Source organism: Aythya marila, assembly GCF_965140915.1.
Source record: "Aythya marila genome assembly, chromosome: 35".
NCBI classification, from domain to species: domain Eukaryota; kingdom Metazoa; phylum Chordata; class Aves; order Anseriformes; family Anatidae; genus Aythya; species Aythya marila.
In genome coordinates, this window is record NC_139076.1 from 61,819 (window position 1) to 77,827 (window position 16,009).

The following is a 16,009-nucleotide window of genomic DNA, read 5'->3' on the forward strand; positions in this document are numbered from 1 at the left end:
ATCCTTAGAGCCCCAAAATTGGATTTATAGGGTCATTAGCGCCCCAAAATTGGATTTATAGCATCCTCAGAGCCCTGAAATTGGATTTGTAGGGTCCTTAGCACCCCAAAATAGGGTTTATAGGGTCCTTAGAGCCCCGAAATTGGATTTATGGCATCCTTAGTGCCCCGAAATTGGATTTATAGCATCCTCAGAGCCCTGAAATTGGATTTGTAGGGTCCTTAGTGCCCCAAAGCAGTGTTTCTTGGATCCTTAGCGCCCCAAAATAGCGTTTCTTGTGTCCCTAGAGCCCCCAAACTGCATTTATGCCATCCTTACCACCCCAAAACCGGATTCCTACTCCCTCAACGCCCCCCGCCTCACGTTCCTCGCCCCCCCCCCCCCCCCCTTGGTTTTCTCCTCACCGGGTCCTTGTCGAGGGCTCTGAGCAGGACCTGGCGCGCCCTGGCCAGGTCCCTCTGCACCTTGCCGAGGTGTCGGGCCAGCTTGACGGCGTAGAAGGAGGCGAGGGGCAGCCCCTCGGGCAGCCCCTCGTGCGCCCGCACGGCCTCCAGCAGCAGCGCCTCGGCCCCCGCCAGGTTGCCCTGGCGCCGCTCCAGGCTCACCCGCCGCAGCCGCACCATGGCCAGGCCCGGCACGGCCTCCTCCAGGCTGCGCAGGATGCGGCGCGCCTCCTCCAGGTTACCTGGGGGGGGGGGAAAAGGGGGTAAAAAGGGGGGAAATGGGGGTGTTAGGGGGGTGTGGGGGGGTAAAAAGGGGGGAAATGGGGGTGTGGGGGGGTAAGAAGGGGGGAAATGGGGGGTTGGGGGGGTAAAAAGGGGGGAAATGGGGATGTTAGGGGGGTGTGGGGGGGTAAAAAGGGGGGAAAATGGGGTGTTGGGGGGGTAAAAAGGGGGGTTGGGGGGGAAAAAGGGGGGAAATGGGGGTAAAAAGGGGGGAAATGGGGGTGTGGGGGGTAAAAAGGGGGGAAATGGGGGTGTTAGGGGGGTGTGGGGGGGTAAAAAGGGGGGAAATGGGGGTGTGGGGGGGTAAAAAGGGGGGAAATGGGGGTGTGGGGGGGGTTAAAGGGGGGAAATGGGGGTGTGGGGGGGTAAAAAGGGGGGTTGGGGGGGAAAAAGGGGGTGTTAGGGGGGTGTGGGGGGGGGTAAAAAGGGGGGAAATGGGGGTGTGGGGGGGTAAGAAGGGGGGAAATGGGGGTGTGGGGGGGTAAGAAGGGGGGAAATGGGGGTGTGGGGGGGTAAAAAGGGGGGAAATGGGGGTGTGGGGGGGTAAAAAGGGGGGAAATGGGGGTGTGGGGGGGTAAAAAGGGGGGAAATGGGGGTGTTAGGGGGTGTGTGGGGGGTAAAAAGGGGGGAAATGGGGGTGTGGGGGGGGGTAAGAAGGGGGGAAATGGGGGTGTGGGGGGGTAAAAAGGGGGGTTGGGGGGAAAAGAGGGGGGAAATGGGGGGTATGGGGGGGGTAAAAAGGGGGAAAATGGGGGGTTGGGGGGGTAAAAAGGGGGGAAATGGGGTGTTGGGGGGGTGTGGGGGGGTAAAAAGGGGGGAAATGGGGGGTTGGGGGGGTTAAAGGGGGCATTGGGGGGGGTGTGGGGGGTAAAAAGGGGGGTTGGGGGGAAAAGAGGGGGGAAAAAGAGGGGGGAAATGGGGGGTATGGGGGGGGAAAAGGGGGGGTTAGGGGGGTGGGGGTGGGGTAAAAAGGGGGGTTGGGGGGTATAGAGGGGGGAAAATGGGGGGTTAGGGGGGTTGTGGGGGGGTAAAAAGGGGGTGTTAGGGGAGTACAGGGGGGTAAAAAGGGGGGTTGGGGGGTATAGAGGGGGGAAAATGGGGGAAAAAGGGGGTGTTAGGGGGGTGTGGGGGGTAAAAATGGGGGTTGGGGGGGAAAAAGGGGGTGTTGGGGGGTACAGGGGGGTAAAAAGGGGGGAAAATGGGGTGTTGGGGGGGAAAAAGGGGGAGAGGGGGGGAAAAAGGGGGTGTTAGGGGGGTATGGGGGGGTAAAAAGGGGGGTTGGGGGGGGATAAAGGGGGCATTGGGGGGGGTACAGGGGGTAAAAGGGGGGTTGGGGGGAAAAGAGGGGGGAAATGGGGGTTGGGGGGGAAAGGGGGTGTTGGGGGGGGAAAAACGGGGAGAGGGGGGTAAAAAGGGGGAGAGGGGGAGTTGGGGGGGGATAAAGGGGGTGGGGGAAAAGGGGGGGGGTTATGGAGATCCTGGGGGGGCTCCTCGGGGAGTTCTAGGGGGTGGTTGGGGGTTAGGGGGGGTTAAAGGGCACGTTGGGGGCAGTTACGGGGGGTTATAGGTTTTTTTTAGGGGGGGTTATGGGGGCTTATAGGGTGCGTTGGGGGAGGCTGGGCGGTTATAGGGCATTCTGGGGGGAGCTGGTGGGGTTTGGGGTCTTCCCCAGGAGGTTACAGGGGTCTCGACCCCAAAACCGAGCGGTTTGGGGCACAGCGCAGTGCCTCATCCCAAGAAGTGCTGTTTTGGGGCAAAACCCAGCGTCTCGGCTCAAAAATGGGGGTACTCTGGGCTGCAGCACAGCCCCTGCCCCAAAAAGGGCTTTTTTTGGGGGGTAACAGGGCGCCTCCGACCGAAATGGGGCTGTTTTGGGGCACCCCAACCTGAAAAGGGGCCAATCTGGGCTGCAAGCCAGCATTTCTGCCCCAAAAAGGGGCGGTTTTGGAGCAAAACAGCATCTCAGCCTCCAAAAATGTACATTTTGAGGCATAACGCAGCATCTCAGCCCGAAAAGGACCCATTTCACTATGCGACACGGCATTTCAGCCCAAAAAGAACCATTTTGGGGCTACTGCAAGGCATCTCTGCCCCAAAAAGAGACATTTTGGGGCCACTGTGAGGCATTTCTACACAATAAAGAACTGTTTTAGGCTGTGGTACAGCATCTCTGCGCCAAAAAGAGTTATTTTGGGTCACTACGAGGTATCTCTCCCCCAAAAAGAGTCACTTTTGGGTCACCATGAGGTATTTCCACCCCAAAAAGAGCCATTTTGGGGCCACTACGGGGTATCTGTGCCCCAAAAAGAGCTATTTTGGGGCCACTTTGGGGCACCTCTACCCCAAAAATAGCCATTTTGGGGCCACTACGAGGCATTTCTACCCAATAAAGAACGGATTTGGGCTGTGGTGCAGCATCTCTGTGCCAAAAAGAGTTATTTTGGGTCACTATGAGGTATCTCAGCCACAAAAAGAGCCATTTTTGGGTCACTATGAGGTATCTCTGCCCCAAAAAGAGCCATTTGGGGTCACTATGAGGCATTTCTACCCAATAAAGGACTGTTTTGGGCTGTAATGCAGCATCTCTGTGCCAAAAAGAGTTATTTTGGGTCACTATGAGGTATCTCGGCCACAAAAAGAGCCATTTTGGGGCCACTTTGGAGTACCTCTTCCCGAAAAAGAGCCACTTTGGGGCACCTCTGCCCCAAAGAGAGCCATTTTTGGGTCACTATGAGGTACCTCTGCCCCAAAAAGAGCCATTTTGGGTCACTACGAGGTACCTCTGCCCCAAAAAGAGCCATTTTTGGGTCACTATGAGGTACCTCTGCCCCAAAAAGAGCCATTTTGGGTCACTACGAGGTACCTCTGCCCCAAAAAGAGCCATTTTTGGGTCACTATGAGGTACCTCTGCCCCAAAAAGAGCCATTTTGGGTCACTACGAGGTATCTCTCCCCCCAAAAAAAGCCATTTGGGGAAACCTCCTACCCCAAAAAGAGCCATTTTGGGGCCACTTCGGGCCACCTCTCCCCCCAAACAAACCATTTAGGGCAGCACCCCCCCAGATAAAAAAAAAAAAATAAAACCCACCTCCATTCCCACCCCCCACCCCAAAAAAAACCCTTTCCACACCACACCACACCCCCAAACCCAACACTCCCTTCCCCCAGGAAGGCCCCGTTGGGGATCTCCGTCCCCAAAAAGCGCGGTTTTGCCCCCAAAATTTAATTTTTTTTTTTTTTTTTTTTTTGGGAGGGGGGGGGGCTCACCTTGCTTCTCCTCGAAGGCCGCCCAGAGGAGGTGGATGTTGGGCTTGCGGGGCAAGTGGTAGCCGCAGGCGCGCTGGAAGACGCTGCGGGCCCCCGCCACCGTGTGGCCCTCCAAATATTTCGTGTACTGCACCGGGGGGGGGGGGGGGAAAAAGGACAAAAAAAACAAAAAAAAAACAAAAAAAAAAGGGCCGGGGGGGGGCCACGTGAGCGTGTCCCACCCCCCCCCAGCCCGGGCGGGGGGCGCTGCGTCGGGTGGGGGAGCCACTCACGTTCGCGGGGGGGTTGGGGCCCCTCTCCTCCGAATTTTCCTCCCAGGCTTAGGGGGGTGCCGCGGGCAAAGGGGGGGGGGGGGGGATTAAGAGAAGGGCGTTAGAGACGGCGCGCGGCCCCCCCCCCGGAGGGAGGTGGGGGGGGCGTGGGTTTAATTATTATTTTTTTTAAAGGGGGGGGGGGGGGAGCTCGAAAAAAGCCCCCAGATTCACGTGGATTCACCCCAAATCTGAGAGATGGGGGTGTGGGGGGGGGGAGGCTGCGCGTTTTCCCCTGGGGGGGTCCGGGATCCCCATGGGGGGGGGTTATTTATTTTTTTTGAAGGGGGGGGGTGGAAAAAAAGCCCCCAAATTCACCCCAAATCCAAGAAATAGGGGATGTGGGGGGGGGGGGGGGGAAGGCTGTGCGGTTCCCCCTGGGGGTGGCTGTGGTTTTTTTTTTTTTGTTTTTTTTTTTTTTTGGGGGGGGGGAACTGGAAAAAAAAAAGAACAAATTCACCTGAATTCACCCCAAATTTAAGAAATATGGGATGGGGGGGGGAAGGCTGTGCAGTTCCCCCCTGGGGGGCAGCTGTCGGGGGGTGGGGGGGGGTTTGGGGAGCGTCCAGCTCCCGTGTGGGGGCTTTTTTAAATTTCTTTTTTAGAGGGGGGGTGGAAAAAAGCCCCCAAATTCACCCCAAACCCAAAAAAAAGGACATTGGGGGGGGGGGGGGGGGAAAACTGCAGGATTCCCCCTGGGGGTGGCTGCGGGGGATCCCGGTGCATCCTGAGGGGTTGTTTTATTTTTTGCGGTTTTTCTTTTCGGGGGGTGTTTTTTTCATTTTGGGGGGGTGTTTTCATTTCGGGGGGGGTCTTTATTTTTTGGGGGGGGGGCCCACCTTGACCCAGAACTCCTCGTAGAGGGCGCAGGCGATGACGCAGCGCTCGAAGAGGACGATGGTGCGCTCGCGCGAGCCGGCCGCCATTTCGTAGTCCAGGTACTCGCGCCAATTGCGCAGCTGCGCCCGCTCCAGGGGCTTGACGTGGAAATAAGGCCGCTTGATCTGGGGCCGGGGGGGGTTAGAAAATAAGTCAGAAAAGGTGGTTTTGGTGGTTTTTTGGGGATATTTGGGATGGGGGCGGAGGGGTGTCGGCACGCACCCCCTCCTCGAAGGCCCAGCGCTTGCCGACCTCGGCCTCGTTGTGCGCGAAGATTTGCTGCCTCATGGACAGCACCAGCTCGCGGACGCGCTCCTGCGCCGCCGCCTCCTCCTGGGGGGCGAGGGGGGGGGGGCCCCCAAACCGCCTTAATCCCCCCCCAAACCACCTTAATCCCCCCCCCAGTCCCTAATTCCACCCCCCAGTCCCTAATCCCCCCCCATGCCCCTCTAATCCCATTCACACCCCTCTAATTCCCTCCGTGCCCCCGTAATCCCCGTCACGGCCCCGTAATCCCCTTCATGCCCCCGTAATCTCCTTGACGCCCCCCCAATCTCCTTTCTGCCCCCTCCCGACCCCCTTCACACCCCCTTAATCCCCCCCCCCAATCCCTAATCCCCATTCTGCCCCCGTCATCCCCTTTTACGCCTCCCCCATCCCCAATCCTACGCCCCCCCCATATCCCCTTCACCCCCCCCATATCCCCTTCACCCCCCCCCCCCAGGACCCCCTTCCTGCCCCCCCAATCCCCTTTACAGCCCCCCCCCCCCCCACTCCTACACCCCCAGGACCCCCGTTCTGCCCCCCTAATCCCATTTACCCCCCCAAAACCCCCTTTTGCCCCCCCCCAAACCCCTTAACTCCCCCTCAGACCCTATTTTGCCCCCCCAGACCCCCTTTAATCCCCCCCCCAATCCCCTTCACACCCCCTGGGGACCCCCTTCATGCCCCCCCCTCCAATCCTACACCCCCTGGGACCCCCTTTCCCCCCCCAGGACCCCTTTCTGCCCCCCCCGGACCCCATTTCACCCCCCCAGGACCCCTTTCTGCCCCCCCAGGACCCCATTTCACCCCCCAGGACCCCTTTCTGCCCCCCCAGGACCCCTTTTCTGCCCCCCCAGACCCACTTTCCCCCCCCAAACCTTGCCATCCGCCGCGGCCCCTTTGGCCTCGATGCCGGGGGGGGGTGGGAATTCCTCCCCGGGGGGGGCCTCGGAGCCCCCGGTGGGTTCGGGGGGGGGTGGGGGCTGCGGGGGGGCCCCTTTGGGGCCGGGCTCTGCGGCCAGCTTGGACTGCAGCCAGCGCAGCTCCTCCGGGGACAGGATGGCGCCGGGGGGGTGCAGCCGAACGTGCTCCTGGAACCTGGGGGGGGGGATTTTGGGGGGGGTTAGGGGGGGAGATGGGGGGGTATGGGGGGTTATGGGGTGGAATAGGGGGTTATGGGGGGAATAGGGGGATTTGGGGGGGTGATGGGATGGAATAGGGGGGATTTGGGGGGGGGTTATGGGGGGGTTATGGGGGAATGGGAGAAAATAGGGGGGGAATGGGGGGGTATGGGGGGTTATGGGGTGGAATAGGGGGTTATGGGGGGGGTTATGGGGGGAATAGGGGGGATTTGGGGGGTTATGGGGGGAGATGGGGGGTTATGGGGTGGAATAGGGGGGTTATGGGGGGGTATGGGGGGAATAGGGGGGATTTGGGGGGGGTTATGGGGGGTTATGGGGTGGAATAGGGGGGTTATGGGGGGTTATGGGGGGATATGGGAGGGGTTATGGGGGGGTGATGGGGTGGAATAAGGGGGTTATGGGGGGAATAGGGGGGATTTGGGGGGGGTTATGGGGGGTTATGGGAGAAAATAGGGGGGAATGGGGGGGTTATGGGGGGAGTGATGGGGTGGAATAGGGGGGTTATGGGGGGGTATGGGGGAATAGGGGGATTTGGGGGGAGATGGGGGTTATGGGGGTGGAATAGGGGGGTTATGGGGGGGTATGGGGGATATGGGGGGGGTTATGGGGGGAAATGGGGTTATGGGGGGGTGATGGGGTGGAATAGGGGGGTTATGGGGGGGTATAGGGGGATTATGGGGGGAATAGGGGGGATTTGGGGGGGTATGGGGGGGTATGGGGTGGAATAGGGGGGTTATGGGGGGGATATGGGGGAATATGGGGGGAATAGGGGGGAAATATGGGGGTTATGGGGGGTGATAGGGTGGAATAGGGGGGTTATGGGGGAAATGGGGGGGTTATGGGGGGGGGTGGTGGGGGGGTTATGGAGGGAATGGGAGAAAATAGCAGGGAATGGGGGGGTTATGGGGAAAATGTGGGGGAATGAGGGGGCTATAGGGGAGGTATGGGGGGAATGGGGGATAATGGAAGTATATGGGGGGAAATTGGGGGTTAATAGGGGGTTTTGGGGGGGGAAATGGGGGGTTATAGGGGGATATGGGGGGGGAATGAGGGGGGGTAATGGAGGGAAATGGGGGGGTTATGGGGGATATGGGGGAGTTTGAGGGGGGTTATGGGGGGATATGGGGGGGAATAGGGGGTTTAAGGGGGGGTAATGGGGAGGTTTGGGGGGGTATGGGGCATTTCCCAAATCTTTAGGGTTCGGGGAGATTTTTGTCCTGTTTCTTAGGGTCTTTTCTCCCTCCTTTTTGGGCCCTTTTGCCCATTTTTAAGGCCCTTTCCCCTCTTCTTAGGACCCTCTTCCCTTTTTAGAGCCCTTTTCCTTCCTTTTTGGGGTCCTTTCCCCCCTCTTTTAGGGCTCTTTTAACCTTTTTTATGGCCCTTTCCCCTTTTAGGGCCCTTCCCCCTCTTTTTGGGCCATATTCCCCCCCTTTTTAGGGCCCTTTCCCTTCCTTTTAGAGCCCTTCTCTCCCTATTAGGTCCCTTTCCCCCCTTTTTAGGGCCCTTTTCCCTCTTTTTAGGGCCCTTTTCCCCATTTTTATACCCCTTTCCCCTCTTTTTAAGGCCTTTTTCCTTCCTTTTTGGGCCTTCCCCCTCTTTTTAGGGCCATTTTCCCCTCTTTTTAGCTCCCCCCCCCCCCTTTTTTTTTTTTTTTTTTTTTTTAGTTTTTCATTTTTTTTTAGGGTTCCTTCCCTTTCTTTTAGGGTTTCTTTCCCCTCCTTTTTTTTCCACCCTCTTTTTAGGGTTTTTACCTGTTTCTGTTTTTCTTCCTTTTTTTCCCCTTTTTTTAGGGCTTCTCTCCCTTTCTTTTAGAGTTTTCCCCCTGTTTTTTAGGGCTTCTCTCCCCTTTTCTTTTAGAGCTTTTCTCCCGTTCTTTTAGGGCTCCCTTTTTTCAGGTTTTTACCCCAAAACACACCTCTTCCAGTGGTGGCTGTGGAGCTGTGTGGGGGGAATTTCTGAATTATTTTAGGGTTTTTTCCCCATTTTTGTAGGGTTTCTTTCCCCCTTCCTTTTTAGGGTTTCTCTCCCCTTCTCTTTTAGGGCTTTCCCCCTGTTGTTTTTTTTTGGGTTTCACTCCCCTTTTTTAGGGCTTCTCTCCCCTTATTTTTAGGGTTTCTCTCCCCTTCTCTTATAGGGTTTTCCCTCTATTTTTTTTGTTTTAGGGTTTTTCTCCCCCTTTTTTTTAGGGCTTCCCTCCTTTTTTTCAGGATTTTCCCCCAAACGCACCTCTCCCAGTGGTGGCTGCGTGGGGGGATTTTTTGAATTATTTTAGTTTTTCCCTGTTTTTGTAGTTTCTCTCCCGTTCTCTTTTAGGGTTTCCCCCCATTTTTTTTAGGGTTTCTCTCCCCTCCTTTTAGGGCTTCTCTCCCCTTTTCTTTTATGGTTTCTCCCCCCTTCTTCTTAGGGCTTCTCTCCCCCTTACTTTTTAGGGTTTTCCCCAATTTTTTTTTGGCTTTCTCTCCCCTCCTTTTAGGGCTTCTCTCCCTTTTTCTTTTAGGGTTTTCCCCAATTTTTTTTAGGCTTTCTCTCCCCCCCTATGAGGACACACCTCTCCCAGTGGTGGCTGTAGAGCTGCAGGGGGGGGATTTTTTCACTCCTTTTCGTGTTTTTTTGCCCCGATTTTTCGTTTTTCTTTCCCAAAACCCACCTCTCCCAGTGGTGGCTGTAGAGCTGCGTGGGGGGAATTTCTGAATTTTTTTTTTTTTTCCCCTTTTTTGTAGGGTTTCTCTCCCCTTCTTTTTTAGGGTTTTTGCCTCGTTATTTTTAGGATTTCTCTTCCTTTTTTTTTTTTTTTTTAGGGTTTCTTTTCCCCCCTTCTTTTAGGGTTTTCCCCCCATTTTTTGTAGGGTTTCTCTCACCCTTTTTTAGGGATTCTCTCCCCTTCTCTTTTACGGGTTTCCCTCCATTTTTTTTAGGGCTTCTCCCCCCCCATGAGGACACACCTCTCCCAGTGGTGGCTGTAGAGCTGCAGGGGGGGGATTTTTTCACTCCTTTTCGTGTTTTTTGCCCCGTTTTTTTAGTTTTTCTTTCCCAAAACCCACCTCTCCCAGTGGTGGCTGTAGAGCTGGGTGGGCATGGAGAGCACCCTGTCGTAGATGGCCGTGACGGCGCGGAGGTCGCCGCGCTCTCGCTCCCAGTCCACGTAGAGCTCCCACAGCTTGTCCGAGCGAAAATCCATCCCCGCCGCCGCCACCGCCGCCTCGAACACCCTGCGGGCACCCCGCCGGGTGATTTTGGGGCAAAAAAAGGGGGAAAAAGGGGCTAAGGAAGGGCCACGTACCCGCGGATCTTCTGCACGGATTCGGGGAGGCTCATGTCCAGCGTGGACTGCAGGTAGGAGATGTAGTGGATCCACAGGTCCATGCTCAGCGGGATCGACTGCAGCCCCCGCTCAAAAACCTGGATGGGATGAGGGAAAAAAGGGGATTTTTGGGGGTGAGAATTAAGGGGGGGCAGCCCCGAAAGGGTGGGGGGTGACTGCAGGGCGGGGCGGCCCCCTAATGTTGGAGGGAAGGGGGGAAAAGCGGTGAAACGGGCCCAAAATGGCTTCAGAAAGGGATGGGGTGAGGGTGGGGAAAAGGGGATGGCATCCCATAATAAGGCAGGGGTCCTGTGAATGGGGTGAGGAAAGGGTTGGGGAGGGCCCCCAAATGATTTGGGGTGAGCAAATCGTGGGGAAATGGGGTGGGGGACCCCAAAACGCCCCCATGGAACCCGTGAGAGGAGCAGAAAGTCCCAAAAGAGGCAGGGAAACGCCAAATGTCTGGGGAAAAGCCCAAAATGGGTTTGGGATCCCACTGAAGCGGCAAAAGGGGGGCAGAATTGGATGGGGCACCCCAAAACACCTCGGGGACCCCAAAATCAGGGTAAAATCAACCCAAAAGCAGCGTGTAGCACCCCAAAACACCCTAAGAAACCCAAAATCATGGCGAAATCCATGCCAAAATAACGTGTAGCCCCCCAAAAAAACCTTGGGGATCAAAAAATTGTGGCACAATCAACCCCAAATCAGTGTGTAGCACCCCAAAATGCCTCAGGTACCCCCAAATCATGGCAAAAATCAATGCAAATACAACATGGAGCACCACAAAATCACAGTAAAAACAGCACGTAGCAGCCTAAAACACCCTAAGGACCCCAAAACTGTGGCAAAATCAACCCAAAACCAGCCTGTAGCACCCCAAAACCCCTCAGGGAAACCAAAATCAACACCAAAACAGCGTATAGCAACCCAAAATAACCCAAGGACCCCAAAACCGTGGCAAAGCCAACTCAAAAGCAGTGTGAAGCACCCCAAAACACTTCATGAACCCCCAAATTATGGCAAAAGCCAACGCAAAGGAATGTGTCGCACCCCAAAACACCTCAGGGACCCCAAAACTGTGGCAAAATTCAACATATAGCACCCCAAAATTGTGGCAAAACCAATCCAAAAGTAGCGTATAGCACCCCACAATGCCTTGGGGACCCCAAAATAGTGACAAAATCAACCCAATAGCAGCGTGTAGTACCCCAAAACCCATCAGGGACCCCAAAAGTGTGGCAGAATCAACCCAAAATCAGCATGTAGCACCCCAAAAACCCCTCAGGGACCCCAAAATCAGCGTGTGTTACCCCAAGTCACCCCTGAGGACCCCAACATCATGGTAAAATCGTGTAACACCCCAAAATTGTGATAAAAGCAGCGTGTAGCACCCCAAAATATCTTGGAGTCCCCAAAACCATGGCAAAATCAACCCAAAAGCAGCATGTACCACCCCAAAACGCTTCATGAACCCCAAAATCATGGCAAAAGCCAATGCAAAAATAACATGCAGTACCCTGAAACACCTCAGGGACCCCAAAATCACGGTAAAAATCAACACAAAATCAGCATGTGGTACCCCAAAGCACCTCGGGGACCCCAACATCATGGCAAAATTCAACACATAGCACCCCAAAATCATGATAAAAGTCGTGTGTGGTACCCCAAAACACCTCAAGGACCCCAGAAGCGCGGCAAGATCATCGTGGACCACCCCAAAATCATGGTAAAGGTAGAGTGTAGCTTCCCAAAATGCCTCTGGGACCCTAAAATTGTCGCAAAATCAACCCAAAAGCAGTGTGTAGCACCCCAAAACACGCTGAGGACCCCAAAACTGTGGCAAAATCAACCCAAAAGCAGTGTGTAGCACCCCAAAATCATGACGAAATCAGCATGTTGCACCCCAAAATGCCTCGGGGACCCCAAAATCATGGCAAAATCAAAACAAACGCATTGTGTAGCACCCCAAAAAAAAAAAAACAACAATTCAGGGACCCAAAATTGTGGCAAAATCAGCGTGTAGCACCCTAAAACACCCTGAGGACCTCAAAGTCATGGCAAAAGCAACTCCAAAGCAGCGTGTAGCACCCCAAAATGCTCCATGAACCCCCAAATTATGGCAAAAGCCAACGCAAAAATAACACGTAACACCCCAAAACACCTCAGGGACCCCAAAACGACGGCAAAATTGAACACAAAATCAGCGTGCGGTACCCCAAAACACTTCAAGGACCCCAAAACCACGGCAAAATCAACACGTAGGACTCCAAAACACCCCGAGGACCCCAAAACCGTGGCAAAATCCACGTTTACAGCCCCGCATCCCCCCCCAGGAGCCCCCTGGGACCCCCGCACCTCCTCGGTCTCGGGCCCGCAGTGGAAGCGGCGCTCCATGTCGGCGTACTTCTTCCAGTAGCCGTAGCAGTAGGGGTAGTGCGAGAAGAAGGCGTCAAAAGCCTTGCGGGCGGCCGGCAGGTGGTTCTGCGGGGGGGGGAGAGAGGGTTTGGGGCGAAAAGGGGCCTTTTTGGACAACGCCAGAATGCTCAGAAACGACCGCGGTTCGTTAAAAACTCGGTTGAGTTTTAACCGAAAACGGAGCCTTAAGGTGAGTTTTTGAGGGAGTTTCTGACGATACCACGGGTTTTGGAGCACGTTAGTTAATTTTAACCAAATTAAAATGAGTTTCCACCAACTACGAACCCAAACTGCGTCTTAAAACGAATTTTAGAGGCAGCTTCTGACAATATCATGTTTTTTGTAGCCCATAAAAACAAATTTTAACCCAAGCGTCGTCTTAAAATGAATTTTGAGACAGTTTCTGACAATATCGTGGGTTTTTGCAGCACGTTAAAACAAATTTTAACCAAATTTTAACCCAAACAGCACCTCAAGATGAATTTTGAGGCAGTTTCTGACAATACTGCAGGTTTTTGTAGCATTAAAACGCATTTTAAACAAATTTCAATTAAAATGAATTTTTGAGGTAGTTTCTGATAATATCGTGAGATTTCAAAGCATGCTGAACGTCCTTTTCACCAAATTAAAATGAATTTTCACCAAATTTTAGCCCAAACTGCGTCTTAAAACGAATTTTCAAGGCAGTTTCTGACAATATCACGGGTTTTTGCACCATATTAAAACAAATCTTAACCAAATTTTAACCCAAACGGTGCCTTAAAATGAATTTTGAGGCAGTTTCTGACAATATGGCACGTTGTTGTAGCATTAAAAGAAATTTTAACCAAATTTCAAGCCAAATGGTGTCTTAAAATGAATTTTTGAGACAGTTTCTGATAATATTGTGAGTTTTCAGAGCACACTAACGTTAATTTTAACCAGATTAAAATGGATTTTCACCAAATTTGAACCAAAACTGTGTCTTAGAATGAATTTTAGAGGCAGCTTCTGACAATAAATGTGCTATAAAGAAGCATGTAAAACAAATTTGATTAAAATTTTAACCCAAACGGCGCCTTAAAATGAATTTTTGAGGCAGTTTCTGACAATATCGCAGGTTTTTGTAGCACATTAAAGTTAATTATAACCAGATTAAAATGAATTTTAACCAAGTTTTAACCAAAACGGCACCTTAAAATGAATTTTAATTCAAATTTTAATGGGATTTTTATTTGGCGTGAGTTTTAACAGAATGATTTTATGAAAATTTAACAGAGCACAGACTCAGAGCAAGGTTTAATTAACATTTTAATGAACATTTTTAACGTTTTAACATTAATTTCCCCCGGGGCAGTGGCTGTTAAACGAAAGTTTAACGGGGCTGGAAAGTCAGAATTGTAACGAAAACTTAACAGGGATAAAAAGTAACGGGGAATTTTAATGAAAATTTAATAGGATTGGAAACTAATTAACAAAGATTTAATGGGGCTGGAAACTCACAAAAAGTTTTAATGAATGTTTAACGGGACTGGAAACTCCAAGAAAGCTTTAATGAAGATTTTACGGGGCTGAAAATTCCAAATTTGAAAGAAAATTTACCTAAACTCGAAACTACTGGGAAATTTTAACAATGATTTTATAGGATTGGAAACTAATGGAGAATTTTAATGAGGATTTAATAGGACTAGAAACTAATAAACGAGTTTTAATGAAGATTTAACAGGATTGGAAGCTCACAGTTCTAATGAAGATTTAACAGGGATGAAAACTCAGAATTTTAATGAAAATTTATCAAAATTGGAAACTAGTGGGGAATTGTAACAAGGATTTAATAGGATTGGAAAATAATGGGGAGTTTTAATTAAGATTTAATGGGGCTGGAAACTCAAAGAAAGCTTTAATGAAGATTTAACGGGGCTGAAAATTCAAAATTTGAATGAAAGTTTAACAGAACTGGAAACTAACGGAGAACTTGAACAAAGATTTTATAGGATTGGAAAGTAACGGAGAATTTTAACAAAGATTTAATAGGACTAGAAACTAATAAAGAATTTTAAATAAAATTTAATGGGACTAAAAACCGAAAGAGAGTTTAAATTCAGATTTAGCAGGGTGAAAAATCAAAATTTTAATGAAAATGTTACAAAACTGGAAATTAATGGAGAATTTTAACGAGGATTTAATAGGACTATTAACTAATTACGAGTTATAATGAAGACTGAATGGGGCTGGAAACTCCAAAAGTTTTAAGTAAGATTTAACAGGGCTGAAAATTCAAAATTTGAAGGAAAATTTAACAAAACTTGGAACTAATGGGGGATTTTAACCAAGATTTAATAGGACTGGAAAGCAACTGAAAGTTTTAATGGAAATTTAATGGGACTGGAAGCTCAGAATGAACGGAAACCAAGATTTAATGGGGCTGCTACCTGGCAGCGTTGTTTTAATCAATTTTTTTAATGGTGGGGGGCGCCCCGGGCGGTGTTAATTAGGGCACTAACGAGCTCGTTGCCCACCTCCTGCTCCACGTACTGCAGCAGCTCGGTCCAGGCACTGAAGTCGTGGGGGTTGTCGCGCGCCGCCCGCCAGAACTTCTCAAAGTCTGGGGGAAAACCGGGGGCGGCCTCGTCCACAGGGGGCTCGGGGTCCTGGGGGGCTTCGGGAAGGGCTGGGGGGGGCTCCTCGGGCTCGGGGGGGGCGGCGGTGGCGGCGCCGTTGCAGCTCTGGGGGTCGGGGCCGCGCTCAGGCTCGGTGCCGCTGGGCTCGGGGGGCGGCAGCTCCGCTGCAGGGGCAGAGAAAATGGGGTTAAAAAAGGGGTTTGGGGTCCCCCCCTGCCCAATTAGAGCTTCCCCAGGGATTGTTTCCCCCCCAGCCTCCCTCAAGCCTCCCCCATAACCTTCCCAACCCCATAGACCCCCTCATAACCCCTCCAGAATCTCCACCGACCCCATAAAATCCCCTGTAACCCCCCCCACAACTCGCCTCAAGCCCCCCCCATAACCCCCCAGTCCCATAAATCCCCTCATAAACCCCCCACAGCCCCCGTAACGCCCCCCAAACCCCATAAAATCCCCTCCAAACCTCATAAACCCCCTCGTAACCATCTCTAAACTAGGACAAAGCCCCCCCAAACCCCATAAAACCCCCTCCAAACCTCATAAACCCCCTCATAACCATCTCTAAACTAGGACAAAGCCCCCCCCCAAACCCCATAAAACCCCTATAACCCCCCCCAACCCACCTCAAGGCCCCCCCCAGCCCCATAAGCTCCCTCACAAACCCCATAACATCCCCCCAACCCCATAAAACCCCCATAAGCCCCCCCAAACCCACCTCAAAGCCCTCCATAACCCCCCCAGCCCCATAAACCCCCTCAGAACCCCCCCCCAACCCCACAAAACCCCCTCAACTCCCCCAAGCCACCTCAAGGCCCCCCCAAAAACCCCCCAAACCCCCTCACAACCGCCCCCCATCCCCTCCCCATCCCCCCCGTCCCTCACCGGTGCCCCCCCCGCCGCCGTCGCCGTCCCCCAGCGCCCCCCGAGCGCCGCCGGGCGCCTCAGGCCCCTCCGCCGCCATTTCGCCGCCCCCCCCCCTTCCCCACTTCCCCACTGCGCGTGCGCTGCCTTCAACACTCCGGGCGGAACCAACGAGGCGGCCGCCTAGAGCGACCGCGCCCAACGGCCTTCCTATCCCTCTTGGAGGACCTCCGCGACGCACG

The 16,009-nt window shown here is 53.1% G+C and overlaps 1 protein-coding gene across 1 annotated transcript in view; it reads right to left on the reverse strand.

Annotated features, from left to right (window-relative positions):
- The window catches only part of LOC309889316 (pre-mRNA-processing factor 39-like), a gene marked incomplete at its 3' end in the record, with an annotated part of 16,647 nt that extends 760 nt beyond the window's left edge, over positions 1-15,887 (reverse strand). The window contains exons 1-10 of the mRNA XM_082782085.1: positions 15,789-15,887; positions 14,805-15,070; positions 12,247-12,372; positions 9,868-9,986; positions 9,629-9,796; positions 6,324-6,543; positions 5,404-5,514; positions 5,142-5,306; positions 3,992-4,118; positions 405-685 (exon numbers count right to left, since the gene is read on the reverse strand). Of these exons, the coding sequence (XP_082638211.1) occupies positions 405-685; positions 3,992-4,118; positions 5,142-5,306; positions 5,404-5,514; positions 6,324-6,543; positions 9,629-9,796; positions 9,868-9,986; positions 12,247-12,372; positions 14,805-15,070; positions 15,789-15,867 (1,662 nt within the window). The 5' untranslated portion in view covers positions 15,868-15,887. The remainder of the gene's footprint in view (positions 1-404; positions 686-3,991; positions 4,119-5,141; positions 5,307-5,403; positions 5,515-6,323; positions 6,544-9,628; positions 9,797-9,867; positions 9,987-12,246; positions 12,373-14,804; positions 15,071-15,788) is intronic.
- Between the last annotated feature and the right edge of the window lie 122 nt (positions 15,888-16,009).